The 17806-nt window shown below is 50.7% G+C and overlaps 1 protein-coding gene across 1 annotated transcript in view; it reads right to left on the bottom strand.

Annotated features, from left to right (window-relative positions):
* Positions 1-4136: 4136 nt before the first annotated feature.
* WDFY4 (WDFY family member 4) overlaps positions 4137-17806 on the bottom strand; it is a 130448-nt gene continuing 116778 nt past the window's right edge. The window contains exons 59-64 of the mRNA XM_081948944.1: positions 14420-14599; positions 13037-13219; positions 11837-11924; positions 10349-10463; positions 8290-8365; positions 4137-5537 (exon numbers count right to left, since the gene is read on the bottom strand). Coding sequence (XP_081805070.1) covers positions 8299-8365; positions 10349-10463; positions 11837-11924; positions 13037-13219; positions 14420-14599 — 633 coding nt within the window. The 3' untranslated portion in view covers positions 4137-5537; positions 8290-8298. The remainder of the gene's footprint in view (positions 5538-8289; positions 8366-10348; positions 10464-11836; positions 11925-13036; positions 13220-14419; positions 14600-17806) is intronic.

Below are 17806 nucleotides of genomic sequence, written 5' to 3'. Positions count from 1 at the left end.
TAGCAGAGTCCTGCAGTACGCAGGCAGTTGCACTTGGTGAGCTCTTAGGTCTCCTCCAACTCAATGATTCTGTGATCTGTGCATATAAATGGGGGCTCTCCTCCCGCTGCCATCCATGGTCCTGCTCACATCCTGATAAAAACAGCCCTTCTTTCCCGCCAACTTTCTGATCCCCTCTTGGGGGCTCTTTGCACAGGACCACCGGCAGAGGTGTCGGCTTCGGTGTCAGGGCCACTCCTGGTTTTCTTTAGCCTTGACAGAATCTCCTAGCAGCTGGTCAGGAACATCCTAGATGGCTTCCCAGGGCTTCCAAAACTGGCCTTCCATCAGTCTCTTCTGTCGGTGTCTTTGGCATTTTGCAGCCCATGGGACTTTTTTTTTATTAAAAAAACACACCACAATATTGCTTTGGTTGTCAGAAAGGGAACAGCCCATTTTCCCACTGCGTTGATCTAAACAGGCTTCTACATGGGAAGCGAACATGTATTTTCAATGGGATGTTAAAGTAGGGTTGACAGAATCAGTTTTTAAACTATGGGCCCTGCACAATAGACCCACATTTCCAAATAGTTGATGTATGGTTCAACACAACTTTAAGAACTTTTATGATAATAAAGACTATATCAAACTAACTAAAAGGAGAAAGAGGGAAAAAAATATATGCTGGGAAGTGTCACAAATAAAACAACAACCAAAATTTGACTAAATAAGCCCAAAGTCTTCTCCTTTGCCCTTTGTTGAAAACAGACCAAATGTCGGCAAATGGCCCTTAACAACAGTCCATTTTTTCCCATGGGTCAGATTCTGCCCACATTTATTCTTCCAGCCTTGCAGAGTGATTTGTTTGGAAAACTCAACCGGCTTCATGGAAGGAAGTGGGTGGGGAGGAGTGATGACCCAGTGCTGGGCTTTGGTTTTCTTGGACTTCAAAGAAATGGATATTGAAGTCAAATTCCACGTCAGAAGAAGTGAGGGGACAAGGACCCTGAAAGAGGGTGGGAGGTCCAGGAAAACAAATGTTAAATTGCAGGCCCAGCAGGGAAAACCAAACAAGGCAACATAAGTAACTTAGTGAAAGGGAAACACTTTGGAGCTGATGAAGCTAAGCAAAAACTGAATGAGCCGAAGGAATGCTAAGAATACAGAACGGCCTCCTTTAGTTACACTCTATTCAAAATAAAAGGAAAATGCAGAGTTTCTGCTCAAAAAGGACAAGATGTCAACTTAAAAAGAAGCAGCAGAATTGTTCAAGTGAATTTATTTGTGAACATTTGTCAGGAGGAGGAAATGATGCATGTTGGAGATGAGTTTGAAAAGATACAAGAAGCCACAAAGCTGACTTGTATGAGACAACTGCATGCTGAGCTATTGGCAAAAGAACGAAAATGCAGATGTCTCTGTCCTGGTCCTCTGTTGACTCCCAACATGCAAAGATGCCCACGGGGGTCACATCCTGCTGATGGAAATGGTCAATCAGCAGAGATCAATTTCAGGAGCACTTTATCTGATCAATGTCAGACAGATTTCAAAATGGAATCAGCCGGGTGGAGGTGTAGAGGGGGAAACCCTGGCTGTTTGGAGGTGCCCTAAAAGTTAACAACTTATTAACAATCCACGCAGAACCAAAATTATAAAAATGGGGAACCTGTAAGTATATATCCCAGGAAGTTTAATTCCAGAAAAGGATGTTCTTTTCCTTCCTGTCAAAATATATAATTTCACTATTGGCATGTATATTGTGCACACATAGACATGAAATTCAATCTTGCAAATCGTGGATGGATGGTTGGCACATCTTCCTTCTTTCCTTCCAGTCTTCTAAAGTAACTTGAGCTCATCCATCCTATTGCTGTGTACATTTATCCTTCCAAAATAGTCATTATTTTGACTAATCCCAACAAGTATGAAAGTAGAAGTAATTAATCAGGTTTGTTATTTAAAACAGAAAATAACAAATACAGGCAAAGATGTAGAAAAATAACATATGATTGCTGATATTAGTGACATTTAAAAGGCCAGCAGCTTACATAGTAGCCTCTAAGCTGGACCCATCCAAGCAAAGAATTAAAAGCTGGTCTCAGAGTAATTTAGGAATGCTTGCAGAGAAGTTTCTTAGCTTTACAAAATTTTCAGTAGTATAATTGCATGTTTTGCAGATTTAACATCAAGCTTGCTGGACAAACTCTTTGACCTAACAGAATATTTAATTTTATATTGGGAAAACCTAACTCTTGCAGATCTTGACCAAATTGAGGGGCCCCATCCTCCCAGATGCCACTTTCTCTTGCTCAACTTTCAGCTTGCAAATCACTGTTTTACAAATGTTACCTACATGTCCACAACCCTTAGATTTTCTGTCACTTTCAGGAAGGTTCTTTTTTAAGTTGAGGAGGATCCAACTATTGGTATGGTGTACCTGATGCCAGTGTACTGTATTTACTAATTTTAAGGGTCAGTAAACAATAATCCAACTTCAACAATTTAATTAACAATATTTGTGAGGCTAGCGAGATGTTTCTGCTTTCCTTGCAGTCTTCAAGCAAATTCTTTGCAAAGAACCAGGGCAATAAAAGTTATGGCCCAGATTTTGCTTTGAAATGCCCCCTGCCCTAGGAAAAGTGGGGGGAGAGAAGTTATGGGTGATGGGCTAGGACTAGGTGGAGCTGCAGGAAGACAAAACACTGTTGCCGTGTGTGTGTGTGTGTGTGTGTGTGTGTGTGTGTGTGTGTGTGTGTGCTGGTTTATGTGTAGGATAATTGGGCCCTCCAGCAATCAAATCTTCAGTGTGGTCATTGCCCAGCAGAGCAGAGCATAATCAATTCAACAATTTGATAAGATCAGAGTTTAGAAAGATAACGGAATAAGACAAAATGCTTATTTCCACTAATGCTAGGACTCTTGCATAGAAAAGCTACATTGTTCAGCTTTCTCTGAGCATCACCACTTGCCATTGTTCGAAACGGATATTTTGTTCTTTGGGGGATGCTCTGGCAGCCCAGCCTCCGCCTTTGCCTCTCACCTGGCCACTTCCTCCATCAAAGAAGGTGGAGGGACACAAGAAAGGTTTGGACGGGGGTGGTGGGGGTAAGGGTGGGGGTGTCAAATTGTTTTGTGATCAGCAGACTTCGGCCACCCTTTGGTGGATGTTTTTCCCATCAGCCAATCACACGCTGAAGTGGGAGGGAACAGAAACAGAGGATTCAACCAATCTCGTGTCTGACTTCAGCACGGCCCCTCAGGGCTGTCAGCCAAGAGGGCCCCATCAGGGCCCCGGGGAGGGGAGCCTTGCTTTGACTTGGGGAGGGCAGTGGAGGCTCCTTAGCTGAGAAGGGGGACAAGGGCCAAGTCAGGTGGCAGATGAGAAGAGGGGAGCTGTAGCTCTCCCCCCCCGGTTCAGAGCCCCCACCCCCATCTTGTTCCCGGGCTCCATGAAAGCCCAGACTGGGCAGGTGGCCCCTCTCCCACTTCTGGCCAAGCTCTGGGATGACTGGCTCTCACGAAATGGGACCAGCTCTCCTGGCTCCGGCCACATGAATTCCTGGCCCTCCAGGCATCCTGACCCCCACGTCCCAGCAAAAAGAAGGCTGGACAGCTGTATTTTTAAATAGCCTTAAATAGATTAGGATTAGGGGTGGGGAGCGGCTTCTCTAGGACAGCTCAGCAATCGGTGAAGTTGTGCTGCGTCTGCCGTTGGAAAAGAGCGGAGGGGTACTGAGCTCCATTCAGCTGCTCCCAGTCAGGCCCTTATTGTCAATGTTGTGTGTCCCGCCATTTAGAGAGTTCAGCCTTGGACACCTTTTACTGCTAAATATGGCCTGTTCTTCCACAATAAATTTTACCACCATCTGCAAACATTCTCAATCACATCAGTATGAGCAGTTACGTGTGTGTGTGTGTGCGTGTGTGCGTGCGTGTGCGCGCTCGCACTGTGGGAGAGAGGAGGTATCCCTGGCATAAAAACTACTCTGTTGTGAAACTGCCTAATAGGTTCATTAGGTGTGGGAGCCATTTTGAGGTCGATGTAAGAGTATTTTATTCATTTATTAGATAACCGTAATACTAGCCTCCTCAGGGTCGCCTCTATTAACTTACAGCAAGCAAGTATCTTATGAAACATGATTCAGAATTCGCCCAGTTAAATGTGGAGTTTATTTTAAGTATCGATCTTGATATAGTTTTCCTACATTATATATCTAAAGGGTGAATTATACACATTTGAAACACGTATAATTATACTATTTGTAGTATAATAATCCATAGCGCAAGAGCAAGGATAGGATTCGGCAAGAAACCTGTCCTCTCAGATTGTCGATCCTAACCATTTATTATGGATAAAAACACCTATAAAAATAATGGAAAAAAGGCCGGGTATTTTTGTCCATGTAAAGGCCAGCCCGAGGGAGAAGAGGAGGTGGGGAGGCAGAGAACTTCTCAGCATTTAGGAGGCCGTTACATTTTGTATAACATTTGGCCTGTAAAAAACCATTCCGAAGGGTCTGAGTCTTCACGGATGGAGGGATAGCTGAGTTGCCTGATCCTTCTTCTACAGGCAGCCCCAGCCGAGCCGCTTGAAGATGCCAAAATACCAAAAGGGGACACCAAATCCTGGGCTCACAGGAAAGGCCTCCAGGATCATCTCTGGACTGAGGCAACCAGCTCCGTGTAGGTGGAGTAGCCTCCCCAACAAAGTCCCACAGAGGTTAAACAAGAGGGAGACAAACGGCTGTGCCTCAGCTAAGAGAAGCCCCATCCCAGGGAGGTGGAGCCTTTAAAGTTGCCTCTCCGACACCTTTCCCCTTCTCCAGCAAGCAAGGAAGGCTAATCCAAAGGCTAGAAATCTCACATCTTCTATCTCCTTCTAGGGAAAGGCCATTCATCATGGGGTCAAAGCCGTGTCTGTGCAAAATGTGGGTGTAAAAATTAGTAGAAAGATTGGAGATAATTGATTTTATCCAAATGTTAATTGTGTTGCTGCACCACCATCTTCACCGGCTTCTCTAAATCCAGAATAGTTGGAGACCAGCCGACAGTTGTTAACATGGGCTAGATGGCAATGGCTTCTTAAATCACGCAAGTGGCCACAGGAGCCGCATTCAAAGAAATGTTTCTTGTTATTTGCTAAAAACACGAGGAATCCGTTCTGCCCCGTACTCTCAAAAGGGCCAACAACCTGTAAGGAGTTCAGCAGGAGAAGAGAAAGTCTTTCAACCCAATCCATAAATAGGTTGTCCATGGTAAACAGGTGAAACAAGGCACACACACACCCCATTCAAACAGCATGAGTTGCAAAACAAAAGACCAAATCAGTATGAATATGGCACAACGTGTGAGTCAAAGGTGGTTGGAGCTGAGCTCATAGCTACGGAAGCCATGAATTCAGAGAACCGCTCCAGAGGGGGAGATTCCCCAGAACTGGAAGCCTGACGTCAACTCAGCATGTCGGCTCAGGCAGGAAGATGGTTATAGTCAATGCAATCTCTAACACGACACAAGCTCTAATCTGCTCCCATCAGCACCTGGGATTCAAAAGGATCCAGCTGTTGAGGAGACAAGAAAAGCGGAAGGGAATTAAAATGGCGATGAATACGGCAACATTGCTTCCCCAGGCACCAAGGCCTTGTTTTCTCTTCTGATTCTCATTTCATGCCCAACAGCAGAACAATTAGGGCTGATGGGCTGCTGCTGGCTGAGCAACCAAAAGTCCAGGACTCCCAATATTAGGCGTGAGAGTGGAGAGAAAGGTTGCACTCAGTCTGGCGACCCTGTTTCCTAAATCGGGGGGGGAGAGGGGGGATTTCCTGCATTCTCCAGCTGCTGTAAGGAGCTCCCGTCCTCCGGGGCTCCTGGCCAAGGCAGAAGGGATCCTCTTGAACCCAGAGGTGGCAACAACAACAACAACCACGCAGCCTTTTGTGTGCAAAGAGCAGAGCCCCAGTTCCGCTCCCCCCCCACCCGGCACCCCACAGGTGGCCGTGGGCCCCCTTCTTACACCCTGAGCCAGAGGGGTGTTTCTCAGGGCCCCATATCATTTCACTTTCAACTGCAACGGCTATCCTAGCTGTGGCCCCTTCCTCCCCGCTCTCCTTTTTAGAGCCCAGGTCACCGGTAGGAGGTGGCCACGGCCGGCTCCTGCCCCTGGTGCTCCACCACTTGGCAGAGAATCTGGTTGCCAAGAGGGCCAATGGACAGAAGACGCCTGTCTTCTCGCAAACACCAAGGCCTGTTTTGGGGGATCTGTGCGTGTCTTTTAACTACTCAGCTTGGCTGCCCCCTTAGTGGAGGGGCTGGAAAAACAGCTGGCAAAGGAGGACGGCAGGAGGCCTGAGGAAGGAGGGAGCCAAAGGCCCTTCTATCTATCTCTATAAAAAATAACATTAATTGGCATGCTCTGCCATTTCCTGAACAACCCGTAATTAGGTTAGATAAGAAACTAGCAGTGTCTAAGAGCTATAAATGTCTAAATTAAGTTATTTTGAAAGTGCCCGGCACTTTGGCATTTTGAGAGTTCACAGTAATTGCGGTATTGAGATAAAATTGCTCCTGTTATTTAAAAGGTCATTATCTTCTTCACTTAGATAGATGGAAACTATTTTCCACTCTAGTGAACCGTTGTGTTTGGGACAATTAGGCAGGCTCGGGTAGATTTCCACCAGCCTGACTCCCACTTATCACAGCTCAGGCCATGACACGCAGAGGTGTTTGTGTAGGAGGAGACGCAAAGTAGCCACTCTGTATTCTACTCAGGCCGCCGCCGCCATCAGCATCAGCATCAGCATCAGCAGCAGCACCACCACCACCACCACGTGACTGAGAGTTTCAGTCGGAGATGATAAAGGACCCTCCTGCAGTGGTTGAACGATGCAGGTCGGTGGCTGGCTGGCTGTTCAGCCCTTGCCACCATCCAGACGAACGGCCAGGAAAGCAGGGACCAATGGGCAGCTGTGGGCCTCCTACTTCTCCATGGGGAGATGGAGTTGAGGGGGATCCCAGGGACACGGCTGTCTCAGCAGGGCTCCAGGGAGATCCCGCAAGAAGGCCTGGCCGTGAGCCAGCGGCAGAACTGAGCTAATGCAAGAAGGCAGCCGGGGAGGCAGGAGAAAGAGGGGATGATGCGGCCTCTAGTGCCCCTGAGCTCTGAGGCAGAAGCCTTGCTGGGAGGCTGAGGGTCAAGCCAGACCCCTGTCTGCAGGACGGCTGCTGAGAGGGAGACGTCTCATGGCCACGGCCGAAACCTGGACTCGTGGCAGAGATTAATACAAAACAAAAAACCCTCTGCTGATGCCCATCGGATGGCCGCTTTAGGTGGGGCCACGGCCTGGTTTCTTTTCCGTGCCTCTGAGGTGCCTGTGCAGAAAGAGCCACCTTTGATTTTCCATACGGAGGAATATGGGAATGATCCATTCTCGCTCAACCTCCTTTGCTGACCAAATCATTCGTTCATCTACAGGCAGCTCAGATCCGACCCTGTGAGCGAAGTTTATTTTCCTTAGCAAAAAGAGCAACCCCACAGCCTCTGCCGAGAACATCCTGAGGAAACGCCCTGCACCAAGCCCTAAAGGCAGGGGCAGCTATCCCCTGGGGGCTGAACTAGAAATGGAAATGTCAAGACCAAAGTAGGAGTGACCCCAGAACCCCCGAGGGTAGTGGGTTTCCCGCCTCCTCTTTCCCCAGAGCAATTCTGGCACCATTCAGTTTGGACTCTGCTTCTGGTCCAGGAGAAGTGAATCAACTCAGACCGGCTGACGGACAACCACAGCAGCCACCCTGGTTACCGTTAGTCAGTTAGTGGCATTTTAAAAAAAGTGGGAGGGACAAAAGAAACTGCCAGAAATTCAGATATCAGGATGAATCCTGTGAAACTTAATCCTCCATTGCTAAAGTTTCAGGAAAGCCAAAATATTGATAATAAATAACGCATTATTCGATAATATTTAGGTAACACTAGTTGGAGGTGCGCTAAACATTTTCATATATTAATTTGTTCCTTGGTGCTGGTGATGGCAGAATGAGGCTTTCCAAGATAGGAGAATTTTCGCCCCCCATCTTAGTTGCCTTTTCCTAATCTCCCCACAGATCCCGCTCTGGGCGCTTCTTAAAGAGCCCATGGGAATTTGCTACCTCAGCCTTGCAAGACAATGGAGGAGAGACTTTGGGGCCAAATATTCTTGAAAATTTCTCCCATCTGCCCCACCTGAGTTAATCATTTCAGGGCCCCACAACTAAGGCGAGACGGACCCATCCCATCCTTTGCTCAGCTAAGGGCTGAGGTGATTTACATTTACATCGTACTTCTTCCTTCTACTCCTCAATTGACCAACAGCAGACCTTCCCATCTTCATTGCCAGCCAGAAGCTTGGAATAATTCCTAGAGACAGAAGGAGGAGGAGGAGGAGGAGGAAGAGTTTTAGGAATAACATGGTTGAGAGCACAGCAATCACACCCAATGCTTCTGCCCAAAATAATTATTACGGTGGGGTGGGGGGGGTGGAGGGGGGATGCTATCCATCACATTTTAAAGTCAGATCCATATCTGAAAATTCCTGGAACAGCTTTGGAGGAAATACTAACAGAAATAACCTTTAGATTGTTATCTCTCTCCTCCTCAAGGTGACCCTCTCTTCTTCCATACTTATTTTATATCCCGACTCTCATCCAGTCCGTCTGGAAAATGCTTATTTGGTTAATCAGAGATGCAGCTGAGAGGTGGTAGCCTTTTTGTAGAGATGGGGGACTCCCAACTTTATGTGAGAGTATTGTGTTTGTAAACTGGTGTTTTTATGAGGTCTCATAATATCATACATCATTTGTGTTTCTTTCAAAGACTGAAACATATTTAGCCTTTTGCCTGACCGTGATCAAGGACTTCCAAGCCACTAGGTTTGCCTTTTGTTTTGTTTTATGACAATAATTTACTTACATGTCTTTCTAAGGAGAAACTAGAAGGTTTCAGATCATTTGGGTGCTGTGGCACCTTGAATGGAAACTGTACAATAGGATATGGTTGTGTTCTAAAGTGGTTCCCTTCAGGTCAATTAATACTTTATGCATTAATTTGGACATCTGATTGATTTTGAAAAAGTTAAATAAGGCTAGATCTGTTTAGCACTTGCATGGTTAACCAGCATAAATCTGGTTACAGGCTAGATTGGGAAAAGATAATGAAAAATTATAAACAGAGAAAATAAATACCGACAAAATGTTAGGCTTAAGCAGACACATAAAATAAAATTTAAAAAACCAAACTCACAATATCTCTAGCTAAACATGATTTTCCTTAACGTTGCAGACAGGGCCGGATTTAGATGAAAAGAGGCCCTAGGCTATTCCACTTATGGGGCCCTTTCACCTCCCATTTTTAAGTTTGTAAATTACATGAGAGATAATAAAATACATCATTACTGTGATATATATCAATATATTAAATGAAACATGTTGTAATTGGCACTAACCTTTATAAAAAATGTGGCACGGATAATAAATAAAAATAAAAGGCCCCTCTTGATCTTGAGGCCCTAGGCTGAAGCCTAGTTAGCCTATAGGAAAATCCGGCCCTGGTTGCAGAGATCACTGCTTCCGAAGCAGATTTCTCAGTCCCCTCTCAGTCCCCCTTCCTGGGGATCCCCAGTACGTTAATCCTAAGGCTGCTGGGAAGACGGAAGGACCCCGGTTTCCCTCCCCTGCCCCGGCTCCCAATGTCTGCCCCTCTTTTGAGAAGGCTGCTCAGAGGAGACTTGGGCAACCCCCCCCCCCCCCCCCCAAAGAAGAAAGATTTGGGCAAAGAGTGCCCTGCCTAGCCCTCTCAGCCGATTGAGGCTCAAATGCCCTCAACTGTTAGGTCACTTTTTGTGAGATGGGTGGCCAGATACATTGGCTGAACAAATGAATGAAATGTGGGAGGGGGCTTGCAGACTGCAGACTGACTGCATTGGAAAGTTCTACCTTCTTTTTTCTACTGCTGCTAAAACCCTCCCTCTACTTTTCAGCTCAAATGGCACCAAAGTTTAAAGGGATCCCAGTCAGGGTGGGTTTCCTTTCACCCGGGGTGGCTGGGTGGGGTCTTCTTGCTGCAAGAGACAGGACCGGGGGCGGGGGGGGGGTTGCCCATCCTGGGTCCTTCCCTAGGTTATGAACAAAACCTGCACCGGGAGACTACGGGGCCATCGAACGACTGTTACAGACGGCTTCCAGAAAGGGAAACCCCTTGTTAAAAGGATTCTGCGGGAGGGGGGGGGGGGAGTCGGCCTGGCTGGGAAGGAACAGCCGCAGCTTCCGAGCCGGCGGAGTTGCGGAGGGTGTAGCACGCGCGCCCCCTAGCGAGCTTAGTAGGTAGCGCAGTCGGAAGGCTTACCTGGAAGCTGCCAGAGCTGTGACGGGCGAGGCGGGCCGGGGGGCTCCCTCGGGGGGGCTCGGGCGAAGCAGCAGCTCCCGCCGGAGGACCAAGGCCGCTTCCTCCCCTCGGCCGCCTGTGGGAGGAGAGAGAGGGAGCGTCAAAGGGTGGCGGAGGGGAGAAGGAGCGCGGGGGACGCGGCTGTTTAGAATTCGTTCCCCGGAGAAAGGATCTATGCCAGGGGTGGGGAACTGTGGCTCTTTTGCGACTTGTGGACTTCAACTCCCAGAATTCCAGAACCAACATAGCTGCCTCAGGAATTCTGGGAGTTGAAGTCCACAAGTCGCAAAAGAGTCACAGTTCCCCACCCCTGATCTATGCCGTCCCCGCCTGCCCGGCCGCCAGAAGGGCCGCCGCTCCCACCTGGGTTTCCCGCCCTAGGATAGTGGCCATGTGCTGAGCGTGGTGGTTCTGTCATTTGTGGCTGGATTGGATTTGTGTGTTATTGCTTTCTTAAATTGCCTGCCTGCTTCAGCAGAATTCCTCACCGGCCTTTCCTCTTCCAGGGCTCCACGAGAGCTCCCGGGATCCCTGGCCGTGGGGATGGAAGGCAGCCCAGCATTGCCTGCTTCAAACAAACGGCCTCAAGTCAGCCTAGCTCAGTCTCCTCCTTCTACAATCAGTCATTAAATGCCAAGAATACGGTGCAAATAATCACGGTGACTTCAGCTTTATTTTTGGGGGGCTGCTGTTTTGGATGAATTCTTCTTTCCAGTGTTACCAAACAAACAGAGGAATCTCTGGCTGTTGCTGCGGCTGAAAAGACCCCAAGAACCAATTGGTTTGGAGGGAAGGGAGGCTGCTGGGATTGAGGCTCCGCTTGCTATCCAAAGAGGCACGGGGCCATCTTTGGATTGGAGTCCCAGGAAGGATGGATGGCCTCCGGAGGGATGCAAGGCACAGTCCCAGCCGACGCAGCTCCCCCTCTGAACCATGGCTGGCCTTCTGGAGGTAATATACAAGTGGGGAAATGAGGTTCTCTTATAAACAAGGGCCGGACTTGAAGAACGGTCCATGAATCGTGATTGAGGGTTGCGTGTCACCCGGTCGGTGGCAACTCTTGGCAATCGCACAGGTAGACCGTAAAAGGAATCATCTCCAATTGACCATATCCTCATGCCTGTGTTGCCTGTAAATTTGCCTTGCAAAGGGAGGGAAAAGGCTTGCTGGTATGTGTACAGAAATCTCCCAAATAGGCAGACGCCTGCATGTGAAACATGTGCAGATCCCCAAATCCAGCCAGCTGTTGCTCTCTTGGCCAGGCGCCTGAGGGGGGGCCAAGGCTGCTGCCTTCATCCCAGGGAAACCAATTGGACTTCTGCCTTTCTCTTGGCAGCAACAGCCAAGGATGGAGTGGGCTAAAACTTTGCAGAGGGAGCCCCCTGCTGGCTGCTTGCAGGCCGGCAGCCCTCTCCTTCTATGCTTCCCAAGCCTGGTTTGTGTGCTTACTCCGCTGGGCTTGCCGCTTTCCAGCCTCAGCCTCTCCCAGCGGCTGCTCTCCAGGGCTTCCAGGCGAGGCGGCTTCAGGCTTCCAGACCTGAAACGTCCAGGACAACCAGTCAGAAGGGTCCATGAGGAGGAGGGGGGGGAGAAATCTGACCAAGTGGATTCCATAAACCCCAATAGATTACTCAGTTTTCAGACAAGAGTTTGGGGCTTGTTTCGGCCGGGAGGCCTCGGGCTTCTGGCCTCTGGCTGGAAATACTGCCAGGTGGGAGAAAGGAAGGAGGAAGGAGGGGACGGGTTAAGTAACACCCCCCCTCGGGGGGAATCCTCCGGCTTAGAGCCATTTGTTTAGCCACCGTTTGACCAGCACTGAAAAGGGTCCTTTACAACTGGTCCTCACACACCTCAAACCCCTGCACCCTTGGAGGAAGATCTCCCTTGTGGCCTTGTATTTTAAAGTCACAGTTTTACTAAACGCTGGAGGGGACCTATCAACGGCCTTTTCAGCCCCAGGCTCTATAGAGAGCTCCCACCTGGCAATGGGAGAATGAGCCCCACCCAGCCGATTGGAACTGGGCAGGCTCCCCTGAAAAACACGGCCTTGGGTGGCTGAAACCACTCGTTTCCACGTTGAGCCTCAGTGGCACAGTGGTTAGAGTGTAGTACTGCAGGCCACTTCTTCTGCCTACCGGCTGCCTGCAATTTGACAGATCAAATCCCACCAGGCTCAATGTTGACTCAGCCTTCCACCCTTCCGAGGTGGGTCAAATGAGGACCCAGATTGTTGGAAGCAAGAGGCTGAGTCTGTAGACCGCCTAGAGAGGGCCGTAAAAGCACTGTGAAGCGTTTGTATATAAGTCTAAGGGCTAGTGCTAGTGCTATTCCCTCACTGGGGAGAAGAGGTGGGATGTGACGGAGGAGGCCGTTTCATCCATTCTTCGCCAACTATTTCCCCATGGAGGCAGCGTCTCCCGTTCGTCTTTTGCTTCTGAATACCCACCCACCCACCTGCCTGCCTACCTAAAGAAGAGAAGAGCGCCAGGGAAGAAGGCGGGAACCTCCGTCTGCACGAGGCGCCCTAGTCAAAGCCTTCTGAGAACCAGCCCCTGCTGTAGCCCCACAGGTGGACTAATCTTCACTCCTGGGACAGAACAGGGAGTTCCTGGAGGGGGTGGGTGGGTTGTCCGTCTTGGAGGGTCCTACCTGCACGCAGCCATCCGTATCCCCCGTGACAATGAGACTCTGCGCATCCCAATCCTTCACTTCAAAGAAGCAGCAGCAGGAGAGCCTTCCTCCAGGTCTTAAGGGGGCCTTTCCTTTGGCCAGAGGCTGCCCGTTGACCGTCCAGAGGCCCAGGGTCCCTCCAGCACACAAAGCCACCTCGCCCTGCAAAACCATCCCAAGCACAATTCAGGCCTTTCTGTCACACAAGTGAAGTCAGACAACCAGCATGGACCCACGCCGGAAAGCGGGCTTGGTCAGACAGGAAGAGCCCAGGCAGGGGACACGGAGGAGGGAGGGAGGGAGGGGCACCAAAGCAAAAACTCAAAATGAATGGAGCGATTGAACAAAGTCTGCCCAGTCTCGCCCATCTTCTCTTTTCAGGGAGGATGGTGGGCAAAGTGGGTGCCTGGCTGCTTCAGGGGGTCCCGGATGAAGCCCCGAGTCCCTTCCGGACAGGATTTGGGCTATGGATGGCAGAGAAACAGCCCTGGTGGCACCTGGGAAGAAGGGCAGCGCACCCACCCTCACTCTCCTTGGCCTCTTAGCGGCCTTCGATGCCGTTGAGTAGGACATCCTTTGGGGCAGGCTGTGGGGTTTGGAGCTGGGTCTGGGCAGCAGAGTTTGGGCTCGTTTGGCTCCTTTCTCCATGGTCGGTCCCAGTCATTGTTGATAGGGAATGAGAGGTCCAGCGGGTGGGTGGATGGATGGACGGATGGAAAGAACAGTGGCCCAATTCTTCCCCTTTCTGTTCATTCCCAGCTCCAAAGTCTCTTCCTCTTCTTCTGCCTTGACCTTCACCTGCTGTTTTGTGCACCCTCATCATTTCCCTGCAAGTATATTTCCCTGCTTCAACTTACACATTTCTTGGGGGGGGGGGTGTCTGCTGCTTTCCAGAAACTAGCAAGCTAGGAGACGACTTTAGTCACCCAAGATGAACCTGGGTGATGCAGACAACGCCAGATAACCCTGGGTGGGGTTGGGTGGGTGGGGAGGGGAGGGGAGGGGAGAAGCTTTTGCCATTTCACCAACTGGGATCTAACAACGGCATCTGGAGGATTGCATGAAACCAAACACACCAGAACACAAACTCTCATGGAAGCTGAAAGCTCTCACAGATAGCAGCCCTCCTCCTCCTCCTCCTCCTCCTCCTCCTCCTCCTCCTCCTCCTCCTCCTCCTCTGACTCAGAAATTGCTTTTAGTGCCCTCTTTCAACATTCAGGATCCTATTAAAAACCTCTGTAAAAAGAAAAAAAATCAATCTGTCGCGCCTCGGGATGGTTTCTCACGCAGAAGCGCACCCATTAAGTCATCATGAAATGTTCATGGATTTGTCAGAAGAAGGATGATAAATGAAGGCCTCACCGTTGAATCATTGATGGCAACCGCCGAGAGGCCTGCCTCCTGCGCAGGAAGCCTGGTGAGGCACGTCAACCGGTTCAGGTCCCAGAAGAGGCAGGATCCGTCCGCAGAGCCACTCACCAGGAGGCTGTAAGCCGTAGAGGCGGCCAGGCAGGTCACCGGCTGCATGTGTCCGTACAGAGGCTGGGGAGCAAAGCAAGCAATGAGCACAACACACACACACACACACACACACACACACACACACGAGGGGAGTGGGGAGCGAGTCCCAGGGCAGCCTTAGGCCTGCAGGACCCCTCCCCACCTGCTCCCCGGTGCCCGGGGGGGGCTGAGCGGGAGGAGAGCCACTTGGCAAGGGGCAGAAGGCAGCCAGGCACTGTCTCCTCCTTCGGGAAGGCCCTGGCAGGGAGGCAATGCCCAAAGGGCTTGAAATAAAAGCTCCTGAGGCAGAGAAGAAGGATTGCCCCTTCAGTATCAGGGCATCAGAACTTGAGCCTTGCAACCAAACTGGTCCTGGAGATCCTCCCGTTCCGAATTTGACCGAACACAGGTAAGAACCTACTTAAGGACATACCTTGTGGCATTAAGAGTGGCCAAACGTCGACATTGTGCTGCTCTTATTGCGTCCGCAGACAAACGCCCTGCCGCCCTGTTTCGGGTGACCCACTCCCTTCTGTCACAGAGGCCGCGGGAAGCCCCCTTGCAGGGCAGGGCAGAGGAATTTGGGGAATATCTGCCGGATAAAATCGCTCAAATCCGGAAGGAATGGGTCCCCCTCAGTGGGCCAGGGGGGACGTCCGAGGCGAGTCTTGAGAGACCATTCTGGGAGGAGTTTGACTCTGTTGCCACCGATGATTTGGACAGGCTGCGTGGGCGACTGCGAGCCACCACATGTTTATTGGACCCGTGTCCCTCCTGGCTTGTACTGGCATCCTGGGAGGTCACATGAGGCTGGCTCTTGGGGCTAGTGAACGCTTCGTTGAGTGAGGGGTCCTTACCAGCCGCCTTGAAAGAGGCGGTTGTGAGGCCCTTACTCAAGAAGCCTTCTCTGGACCCAACTGAGCTAGCTAATTATCGTCCCGTCTCCAACCTTCCCTTTTTAGCGAAGGTTGTAGAGAGTGTGGTGGCCCAACAGTTCCCACGTCACCTGGAGGAAACTGATTATCTAGACCCGCGCCAGTCCGGCTTCCGACCCAGGCACAGCACAGAGACGGCCTTGGTCGCGTTGGTAGATGATCTCTGGAGGGCCAGGGATAGGGGTTGTTCCTCTATCCTGGTCCTATTAGACCTCTCAGCGGCTTTTGATACCATCGACCATGGTATCCTATTGCACCGGCTGGAGGGGTTGGGGGTAAGGGGCACCGTTTTGCGGTGGTTCTGCTCCTACCTCTCCGACCGGACGCAATGCGTGTTGGCAGGGGAGCAGAGGTCAACCCTGAGGCCGCTCACTTGTGGGGTGCCACAGGGGTCGGTCCTCTCGCCTCTCCTGTTCAACACATATATGAAGCCGCTGGGTGAGATCATTCGCGGTTTTGGGGTGGGATACCACCTGTACGCTGACGATACGCAGCTGTACATCTCCACCCTGAACCACCCCAACGAGGCCGTCGAAATGATGTCCCGGTGCTTGGAAGCCGTACGGGTCTGGATGGGAGGCAACAGACTTAAGCTCAACCCCTCCAAGACGGAGTGGCTGTGGCTACCGGCCCCCCGGTTCAAGCAGTGGATTCCATCGCTGGCCATTGGGGGCGAGCAACTGGCCCCCGTGGAGCGGGCGCGCAATTTGGGCGTCCTCCTAGATGCCCGGCTGTCTATGGACGACCATGTGGCAGCCGTGGCGAGGGGGGCGTTCCGCCAGGTTCGCCTGGTGCGCCAATTGCGCCCCCTATTGGACCGGGACGCCCTTCGCACAGTCACTCATGCGCTGGTGACGTCCCGTCTGGACTACTGCAACGCTCTCTACATGGGGCTCCCCTTGAGATGCACCCGAAGACTACAGCTGGTCCAGAATGCGGCCACGCGGGCAATTATGGGGAGTACGAGATACTCCCATATAACACTTCTCCTGCGCGAGCTGCACTGGCTCCCTGTGGTCTACCGGGTGCGTTTCAAGGTGTTGATCACCATCTTTAAAGCGTTCCATGGCACAGGACCTAGTTACTTGCGGGATCGCATCCTGCCCCATACATATCCTGCGACCCATTCGCTCACACAGAGAGGGACTCCAGAGGGCAGTGCCAGAGGGCGGTGCCCAGGAGCAGGGCCTTCTCTGTGATGGGCCCAGCCCTCTGGAATGACCTCCACCCCGACATTAGGACTACTACTGATCTCCGCTCCTTCCGCAAGAAACTCAAGACCCACCTGTTCCAACTAGCCGGCCTGGCTCAACTATAGCTCTATCTTCTAATCCCCCTGGCAATTTTAAATTTTAGGGTATTTTAATGTTTTTTAACTCTATTATTATTGTGTTATTTTATAAATTGTGATAATTGATGTTGTGAGTTTTTATACCTCCTCCGTGCAATATGTGATATGTATTTTTTATTGCACGCCGCCCCGAGTCCCTTCGAGGAGAGGGAGCGGCTTATAAGCCTAATAAATAAATAAAATATTAGAGCCACACAGTTTAAAAGAAAATAACAGAATGACCAAGCCTGCTCTAGGACTACCGGCTTCTTTAATCACGTCAGTCAAGGGCGAGGATTAAATGGAGATTGCTGCCTGCCTGATTCTGGCTAGTTGGCGGCTACGGTCGCCAGTCCCACTCACTCATGTTTGGTCTCTACATCTCAGAAAGGGTGTGACGACGACGCTGGGAAGAGGCAGAGGAAGGCGGCCACTCTGGGCAACTTTGGAAGATGAAAAAAGGTGGTAAAGATACAACAAGGGTGTGCCTGTGCCGAAGGAAATAGGCAACGTTTCCTCCGTTTCTCCCCAGGCCAGTGAAGTCGAAAGGGCAGGAAAACACAGGCCGACTAAGCAGGTGCCCAGGGAAAGAAATCCGAGGCTCTCCTGGCCCTTCCCTGGAGGGAGACCTTGGCCCCATTTACACTCTGTAGGGTCCCTTGGAAGAGAGGGGTAAAAATATTCTGATCCCGGAAGTCAAAACCATTTGCACTGCTGGGCACCTCTGGAATTTGGAGACTGGCTGGAGGGAAGAAAGTCTGGGGGGGGGGCTTCACGGTGCCCTATCTGGAAGTGGACCGTCTGCCAACGGCCACCCTTTCCCTCTGGGGCTCATTTAAGGGTGGCCAAGATCAGGTAGGACCCTCTGCTGTAAGGCAAGCGAGCATCCCGTGTTTTAATCGTGTATAAACATTTCTAAAGAAAGCCAAGAGGTCTGAGAAGGGCCACGAAAGGGTCTGCAAGATCCCGGGGGGCTTCCAGGTG

The sequence above is a fragment of the Natrix helvetica genome (genome assembly GCF_964273705.1).
Source record: "Natrix helvetica genome assembly, chromosome: 3".
NCBI lineage: Eukaryota > Metazoa > Chordata > Lepidosauria > Squamata > Natricidae > Natrix > Natrix helvetica.
Note: the sequence above shows the minus strand (reverse complement) of the source record. Positions and strands in the feature narration are given on the sequence as shown.